This window comes from Eupeodes corollae, chromosome 2, assembly GCF_945859685.1.
Source record: "Eupeodes corollae chromosome 2, idEupCoro1.1, whole genome shotgun sequence".
NCBI lineage: Eukaryota > Metazoa > Arthropoda > Insecta > Diptera > Syrphidae > Eupeodes > Eupeodes corollae.
In genome coordinates, this window is record NC_079148.1 from 42,605,278 (window position 1) to 42,615,080 (window position 9,803).

A 9,803-nucleotide genomic window follows, 5' to 3' on the forward strand; every position below is an offset into this window, starting at 1 on the left:
CTGAACATAACTTCCTTATTTTTCAAAAACTACCTTTTAATCCCTTATTTTCTTGAGAACCTACTGGTTTGGCTTCAAATAAAGCGCATTTTAACTTCATTTCTCAAAACAATTTTAATATATTATTTCTGTTTCAAATCCAAAATAAATCAGTTGAAGTGATTGAAAGCATTCAGCGACAAATATAAGAAACATCATTCAACACGCACTTAGAACAACAAAAACATTGATTTTGATCAATGCATAAAACAGAATAATAGTCAAAAAGATAAACAATACAGCATAAAATTGATCTTGAGTAAAATAATTTCAATAACTCGTGCGGTATTAATTTCGGTATTATTAACAAATTAAAGCAGTTTTAACTTTGGTAAGCATACAATTTGATTTGCATTATTTATAGACTAACAAAACGATTATACATCTTTGATTGATATTAATAAAATTTCCGACACTAAAAATATTCATAAAAGGTATTAGATGACCCATATTTTGATTGCTAAGTTCTATAACGAAGAACTTGTTTCATTGAGATTAAAAACACAAAATTAACATAACATAGCACAACAAAACTCATATGACCTAAAAGACATGAATTTATAAAAGTTGACATCTTAAGCTGAACTACTTCAGTTTGATCAGTTTATTGAGATTCTTTGGACTAACAGGTTACCTATTATGAGGCTCTGGACAATAGGAATACTACTCTTTGTCAGCAGCATCAGTTGTAAGAAATTTTTGTTTAGTTTTTCGAAGAGTATCATTCATAATTAATTATTGTAATCATAGGTGCAAGTTTGAATGATCAAATTCAAAGTCGGTATGTGGATGGTGACAAATCTCAGACTATTGAGATAAGACGTAAAAGTTCAACTCGTGAAGCTGATTATTATGAAAAAATTGATATTCCACTTTCGAAAATCGATATAGATTCAACCTCTGATCAAAAAATTTCAAATGTGAATATAAATGTTGATGGTGATGCTGATAGTGAAGTTGTAATTAAGTACTCAGATTTAGCTGGAGAATCCGGAGTTCTTATTGTTCCAAGTTCTTCGCCATCAAATGTTCCTCTTGTTTTTGCAGTGCGACCAATTGTGAGCACCACGAACAATAACAAACATTATTTAAAAATGCAAATTTTTGATGATTCGGAAATAAGTGAAGATGAAGATGTTGATGATGATGATCGCCAAGATTGTGAAGATTTAAGTGATGAAGTGGTTGACAGTGATTTTGACGATTATTCAGATGACAATAAACAAAAGTGGCAAATTCAAACAAATAAGAAATTAAACAGAAAGCAATCATCTAATTCACCAATCGTACCAAATTCAATTAAATATAAGGCTATACCGAAAACACCGTCAAATAGAAAAATACGAATTTTCGTCTGGAGAAAACCTTTGAGCCATCAAGATAAAAATAAGAAAAGCAACATTAAAGGGAGTACTGTTTCACCAACAGCAAATTATACGATCACAGAAAAAGAATCAGAATTGGAACAATTATTTACCAAAGAAAAATCTCAAGGAGGTTCATCGAGCATAGATTCAGAAGGCAGGCTTCCAAATAAGAAGTATGGCCAAAGAAAACGATATAAGGGAAAGAGAAACAACTTTAATTATAACCAGTTTAAGTTGTTATCTGTTTTGAAGTAATAATAAAATATAGAATTCATCAGAAAAGTATTGGGTGTTTGATGTATTTTCTCTGTTGCGTATTTATTTAAAGAAATCATTCTTGAAAATTCAACAATATTGTTGGTTATTGTTGGACTAGTTGGGACACATTTTACTTGAAGTTTATTTGAACCATCTAGAAGTTTCTTTTTAAATAGAAGGTTAATTTGAAACTTAAAGCTGTTTTCGGCTCGAAATCTTGAAAAAAGTCAATATTTTAACTCCGTTGAAGTAAAAAAGTAACATGGCACTATAACAACTTTCAAGACTTAGACTTAAAGCTTGTATAAGACAAAGATTGTAGTCAAAAAATTTCTCACAAGGTGAATTTTCATCTCGTTAACAAACACAATTAGCAAATTTTAGGTTCGATAAACCCACATCAGAATTTACTTTTGTGGATAGTATCTTGCATGTGAGCTACGAACTGAACTGTGGATGTTTGCATATTTTGACTTTCTTTCACATGAGCTTTTATTTCAATTCGCAGACAGCGACGAATTGTCAATTTCGGCCAGGGATCACACATCCCTGTGTTTATTAACTCGAAAGAATGGTCAAAAATAATGAGAGTGTTAAAAAGAAAACTTAATTTGTTTTGGAAAAAGTGGCTTCTGAGAAGTTTTATTATTTATAAATATTTAAAAAAAAAAAAAAAAATATTTACTTGTACATCCACTCAATATGGATCGTAACAAAAACGGAAATTTTTGTTTGCTATTTTAACTACCAAAATTTACAGATTTTTAGCTACCGGCACGAGTTTTGTCGAGTTTATTTTTATTCTAAAATGTCTTTAAAAAGCAATTCCCAGCACACGAACTATTTCTGATTTGCCTAAAATATCCAACAATATATGGGAAACATGTCCTAACATTTGCTTCTAGAATAGTGGAAGCTTACATTTTAATTATAAGAAAAGTTTCTCCTTCAATCTCATGGCGGCTTTGGATGCAATATATCGGTTTATTATGGTCGATATAGGTGCGTATGGTAGCAATGCTGATTCTACCGTTTTTTCAAATTCACCTTTCGGGGGTGCATGGCTTAAGAATCCTAAACACCTTAACCTGCCAGAAGATGCACCACTTCCTGGAAAAACAAACAAAAATTCCATTTGTTTTAATCGGGGATGAAGGCTTTGCATTAAAGTCAACAATTCTTTGGCTTATCCGGGACGCAAACTCTCGGTAAAAGAAAGGATTTTCAATTATAGGTGAGGTTATTTAAAAAAAGTATTGTTCCTAGACTCGACGTCCAAATTATTTTATTAATTTTATGTAGGTTTTTGAGGGCGAGAAGAGTTGTTGATCTAAACATAAATAACATATAATAAAAAAAAGAAATTACACAACAAATAGCACAAAAATCATTATTCATCCTCAAACTCAATTTGATGATATAGTTGCAGAGTCCGCATTTCCAGAGTGGACTGTTTTATGCGGCTCCAGGTACTTGCACGTTGCGCAAGAGAAAGGAAGAATTTCTCCAGCGGGTGAGACTCGGGTTCGTTCATCTAACTCAACGCCGCCAAAAATTTGTCTGTGGTGTTGGGTATTCGGAAGTACCCGGTAGCTTATAAGATTGTGTTGTTGATTCTTCAACAACACACTCCTCCTCGCAGACTTCGTCAAGGGTTTCAATTTGACTCTGCATACTCCCGAAAGTTCTAGAAATAAACAAACTTTTGAATTAAAAAAAACAAGCAACGATCATCATTGACATTGATATGGATCTTCGAGTGCTGGATTGGCTTCAACTTCCAAAATCAATCGTTCGTCAAACTCCTAGAATCAATATTCATAATATTTAAACATTTTATTGTGTTTCTATTTTTTAATTTATAATTACCCATTTCTCCATGTTTTCCTCAGCCATGACCTTTCACACGAAAATCAAAACAAAAGTGTTATAACTTTGAGGCTAAGTCGCGAACAATTTATTCGTTGCAGTGTTGATGTTATATGGAACGCGAATAGAGTTTGACAGTTCGCAGCAACCACACTGCGATTCGTTCCTACCAAATTGTTTTTACAAAACAATTTTAGAGCTATTTGTCGGTTCATTTTGTGGAATTTTCTCTGAAGCATCTTCTAGCAACTGTGGAACCTTCATATAAATATGCTCAATCACTGTTCCATTTAAGTATTCTGAATTGATATGAACTTGATGAACCTTCAGCTGGTTCATTGCAGAGGGTGCTAGCACAAGGCGTATGGATTCAAGTCGAGCTTACGGAGAAATTTCAGCATCATTAGATTCAATTCACTCCACTGTTCCAGAACACCAGCTTTTCTACAATTAGTTTCAGATGAAATTATGTTTACATCATCATGGACTTCTCTATATTCATCGACAAACTTAATATCTCTCGAGATTCAAATTTGTCTCGCTGATGGTAGCATCCAAATTCGATATGCTCTCGAGTCATCTGAATATTCAACAGTCGAGGGACAGGGCTGTCCAACATTTTATAATTTTTGAAAAATAAAATGCATTAAAAAAGTATCGTACTTTTTTTTACCGCTCGTCGATTTAAACTTTAAGATTTAATACTTTGTTTGCTATATTTTGCTCAAATTTTTCGTTAACAAGTGTCAAGAATAAAAAACCGTTCATTCCCTTCCATTTTGTTCCTCCTAATTGTCTACATCTATTTCTTGCAAAATGCAATAATTTTTTTCTACCCTTTTAGTAATGCAATACTATTGCTACCCTTCTATTTGGACCAATAGAATAGATGTTCAATAAAATCATTGAAGTTGTCACTCTACATTTCAAATGGCGTTCATGATTGAAAACTCCGATAAGCCATTCCATGTAAACACTTTTGGTATTAGTCCAGCAAATAAATTAAGAACTCTGTCACCCACCGAAAAAGGTCATTAATCAATATTTGAACAATTAACAAGACCAATAAGAATTCTGTGTTCAAAATTTCAAAATCAAAACAATTTGTCAAAGGCTGCTTTAATCCAGGATTACTTTAATTTACCATCAACATATAAGCGGCTATAACCTTTCCTCTCTTCCAGTGGTTGACCTCACAATTTGCACCCTTACAAAAATACACTCAAACTCACACTGGGTAAAGTTCATCTTAAATGATTAAATGAGAATTTAAATGGCATTTTTGTTATGAAAAAGGAAAAATACAACATAACGAAAATAAGGGTGTGATGTGCAAACAAAAGAATAAAATTCTATTTATTTATGTTTCATCCCCCGATTTCAATCGGCATCAGGTACGAGTATATACGGTCCTTGTCATGGTGGCAGGGACTTTTAGATCTCTATGGAATGGATGGTGAGAATGCTAACAATGAAAAGGTACTTTACACATTTTTCCCTTCATACGTAAATATATATTGGATGTAATTTAATGCCATTATGAGATGAATACCAAATTAAATCCTCAAATTGAATGTTTACATATTTTGTGGATTGAGGCTTTTTGTGAGGGATGATTATTTTATAAGCGATGCGATGTTGATGATGATGATGATGTTGATGAGGTTTTAAAAGTCAAGGGCGTTATTCACCCACTTCCACTTCAATGGCATGTTGTTGGCCTTTTGTGGATAAATTGCGTGAAATTGAGTAATTAAATTTGTATAGATATAAGTACGTAAGCTAACATATGTAGGTTTTGGTTTATTTTTGATGATGCTTAATAATTTCAAATTATTGCCTTTTGTAAAGTTGGAGTATTATTGACGGTAATTTGAAATTTGAAAAGATGATGCTGTTGGTAATATTGGTTTATGTTCGTTTTAATAAGTTGATGTTAGCTGGGAATGGCAGTGCTTAATTTAGGAACAAATTAAAGGTTGAAAAGCAATGGAAGTAAAATAGATATCAAAATGTTTGACAAGAAATTCAAGTTCTGTTATAATTTTCAATATTAATATTATTATTTAAAACTTTTATTAGGTTACATTACAGTATATGTATGTATAAGTATTAAGTACAAGCCTCCCAAGATCTTCCATCGTTTTCGGTAGGGTTCTCCTCGCCAGTTGGGTGGACATGTGGCCCGAATATCATCATTTCAGCGTTTGAGTTATTCTCCTACATTCGATCGATTGATAACCATTTCGTAGACAGCTTCGTCCGACGGTCATGAGTGAGGCACATGATATGCCTCGACCTTTCCCATTTAAGTTTTCGAATTTCAATATAACGATCAACTTCAAAATTAGTTTGCATTCTTAAGGATGTATGGTTTTGTTGGTAAATGCGACCTTTTAAAATTACTCTTACTCTTATTTTTAGTAGTTTGCCATGTTTAGTATCCGTAGGTAGCACTGTTGACGAATATGTATTTTCTTGTTTTGTTTAAAATGTTTTTTTAAATACAGGAAATGCTTGATTTTTTTATAATTTACAGGCACTCAAGGGGTTATTAGTACCCTTTATATGTTTATATTTAAACACAAAGCAAGCGTTAGGAAAATAGGGAAGGATTTTAGAGGAGATTCCGGTGCACATTGGTCTTAAAGTTCTGAACATTAAAATGGGAGGGAAGAACAGATTTGGCCAAAGCGTTCCATATTCTCGATCTGCGATTTAAGAAAGAATCTCTATTCTTAACAGTACGCCCGAGATCGAGCTCAAGGGCAAACTGATGAGCATTCCAGAAAGTGCGAGTATAACTGAATCGTTTAAGGGGTGGAATGCTGGGCTAGTTTGACAGAACATTGTTTGTAGAAATATCGATTAAACAACGAAAAGCGTCAGGCATTGCGACGGTGTTCTAGCGAAGTTAATGTTTCAATTATTTATAATTCTATGAACTATCATTTTTAAAGCACTTTTTTGAATTCTATCCAAGAGATTTAAACTTGTTTTAGGGGCACCTGCACAGTTTATATTTAAGCTTTGGACAGATGTAGGCTTTGTAAATTAAATTAAAGTTTAAGAAAGAAAGTTAAAGGATTAGAAGTGGCAGACAAAAGATCATTTATGAATATAAGGAAGAGAGTCGGAGGCAAAACGGAGCCCCGGGGACACCAGCATTTATTTTATGAATTCCAGACTTTCAATACAACTTGTGTTGAACGGTTAGAAAAAGAGATTAATCAATACCAAAAGCACGAATTTTCGATACGAGAGCTTGATGCCAAACTCTATTAAATGCTTTTGAAATATCAAGTGCAATGATCTTATTTTCTTCAAAACGATTTAACGATTTGTTAACCTGTTCGGTGAGATCACCAGTGGACCTATTGCCACGAAAATTATACTGGCGGTGATTGAGAAGCTTCCGTTCTTCAAGATATTTCTTAAGCTGATAATTTATCAGCGTTTCCATGAACTTGGAAAGAAGGGATGTGAGTGTTATTGGACGATAGTTGGAGGGAGAGGAGGATTCGCCTTTTTTGGTACAGGCTGGAGAAATGCTATTTTCCATACGCTCGGAAAGAGACCTGAAAAAAAGGAAAAGTTTACGCAGTGGTAAACACCTCTTTAGAACAAATTGGGGAGATACTATCCGGGCCAGAGGATTTGTGAATGTCAAGGTCTTTCAGTACTCTTGCTACTTGCACTGTGTGACCAAAGCCTCGTTGAAAATATGTGTCAACCAGTTGGACCATGAACATTTCCCGAGCTTAAGATATTCAGCCAATATTCCATCATTTCCTAAGCATTTATCGTTCTTTAAACGTTCGATTGAATTTTTAGAAAATTTTTGAAATACTTCTTAATAGTTTTGTTGTCAGATATTTAACGTATCTTCGCTATCACATGATTTTTTTTAATATAATTTGCTGTAAAACTTGTAGATATATTTTGTTGATGATTTTCCTTTCATAATTTTTAACATTTTTATATGAAACGGATTTTATCTATTCTTTGTAGAATTGTGTTGTGATTTAAGTTTTTTTAATTTATATAATCTCTTTAATTATTGGTTTTATAAGATAATCGTAAAAGTTTTTGATATCTTCTTGCGAATTTTTCCAAATTTTCTTTCGTAAGCACTTTAGGTCATATCTTTATTGTTCATTAAGGTTTGCCCTCGAGGTGTTATAAGATTTAGTCATGTACGATAGTTCTTTAGGTTTTTGCCACGTCGCTGTGGGAATGTATCTATCTGCTGAGTCCTTGATAGTTCTTTCGATTTTATTATACGCTATTTGATCTGTTATGATTTAAAGTGGTATCGTTGTTTTATGAATTTCGAATTATTAGTAAATTTAACAATTTGTATTATTTTTTGAATCTTTGGAAATAAAATCTTGTAATTTTTTAAATCAACGTCCCAAAAAGTTACACAACAATTCAATAATAAAATACAAATTAATTTTTTCACCCTTTGGAAATTATTATTTTTTTTTTGTCAAAGTATGCGAAAATGTTTTCACAATCTTCAACATTTGGTTAAAATTCTGTATTGTCAAAATCATCTAAAAAAAACTCTGTACCTCAAAATTTTATTAATTCAAAAATTTGTAAATTATCATACATTTGTTTGTTTTTGTTCATTATGCTAATGAAAAATTATCACGATGTATTCTTTAAAAAATATTCTATTTTTAAAATTATATGCTTCAAAATGTTGTAAAGAAATGAAAAATAAAAATAGTTTAGAACGATTTTTATTTTTCAGCCTGTTTACAATATTTTGAAATACAGAATTTTGATATACAGAATTTTAAAATACAGAATTTTTGAGTAACAATATGTTGATCAAATGATCCATATAGTATTTTGACCCCAACCCTAAAAATTAAAAAAAAAAATATCTTTTCTAGTTTCTAAGGTAGTACAATTCGCAAACTTACTGCCGTTCAACAGATCTGGGCAACTATCAGTTATTAGTTCCGTCCTTTATTACTATGTTAGGTTTATAATTTCCCAGAAATAGAGAGGAAAATGAAAATCAGGAAGATTCTCCTTTCTTAAATAGGTTTTTATCAACTACTTGGTGTTGTTATAGTCCATTTCATGTTAAAATAACTAATATGTTTTCAGACATACTAGAGCTTTAACTTAAAAACTACGATTTATAGTGACTTAAAATTTTCAACCATTCCTGTGTGCTAGTAATTTTGTTTTTCTTAGAGTCCGTAAAAAAAACTTAAGATGGCAGAGACAAAGAACGAACAAAAGACATCTGGCATGACATTCCTAGGCACTTACCATCACGCCACGAGTACTATGGAGCTTTAACTTAGAGGATAAACAAGTAACAATAATTAAATTTTTTAATAATTGCACATTTTAATTTATTAATGTCTCTGTAATTATTAAATAAAATGCAAACAAAATATTTTTGGCATTTCTTTTTGACTTTCAACTGCCCTTGATACACTTAAATTTTTGATCTGCTCCTAATTTGGGATACTTAAAAAAAAAACCTTTAAATAAATCCAAAATTCGTATTTTGATGGACTTAAAGAATATTGGCGGGAAAACCCCGGTGTGTACTTCAAATTCAGAGCACTTAATGGTACCTATTCGAAAGAATTTCTTTGATGCACATACTCAAAATCGAATATCTATTCCCTTCTATACCTGTTTGACTCTCTTCTCAATCAAAAGGACTGCATCTGCTCCTGTCATCAGAAAAAAGATACGAAAATCCAACCCTCTACATCAATAAACAGCTATAATTTATTACTTGATATAAATTCTTTATTCACTTCCGCGTGTACCTATAACCAAAAGAAAAAAAAATATTATATCAAACAATAGTTGGTCCAGCAATTACTTCCTCTTCCGTGAATCCTTTTTGTTAAAAAATCGCCAAACAATTCTAATTAACTATTATACTTTATCTCACGGTAAATCTCTAGCACGCAAAATCCTTTTAAGCAACACTTTAGCATTCCCTCTGTTTAAAAACTGAGAAGTATAAAAAACTCACAATCGTTATGGGTCAATATTTATTCAATTTTGTCCTTTGAGCCTTTTAAGAATAAATATACTCGCAGAATATAAGATTCTACGTCTTCTTCTTCTTTTGATGATGATGCTCTTGCAGTCGTAGTTTATAAAGGCTATTGAAGGTCATCCCCTAAGGTGAATCAGAAGGTCCACTTACATCACACCTTTGTACTCCTTTACTCGGTATAATCACTCTTCCTTCCTTTCTTTATACGTATGGAATACAAA

General features: G+C 32.1%; 1 protein-coding gene across 1 annotated transcript; it reads left to right on the forward strand.

Moving 5' to 3' along the window:
• Positions 1-647: 647 nt before the first annotated feature.
• LOC129948199 (MATH and LRR domain-containing protein PFE0570w-like) lies at positions 648-1,682 on the forward strand. The gene is made up of 2 exons (XM_056059082.1): positions 648-727; positions 790-1,682. Exons 1-2 carry the CDS (start codon positions 679-681, stop codon positions 1,659-1,661), a joined length of 921 nt encoding a protein of 306 aa, XP_055915057.1. The 5' UTR covers positions 648-678; the 3' UTR covers positions 1,662-1,682.
• Positions 1,683-9,803: the final 8,121 nt, after the last annotated feature.

Excerpts from the sequence above, each read along its gene's own strand:
- LOC129948199 (XM_056059082.1), top strand. The coding sequence starts at position 679 with ATGAGGCTCTGGACAATAGGAATACTACTCTTTGTCAGCAGCATCAGT. Across the intron at positions 728-789 it reads CTTTGTCAGCAGCATCAGTT|GTGCAAGTTTGAATGATCAA; the intron begins GTAAGAAATTTT and ends TTGTAATCATAG.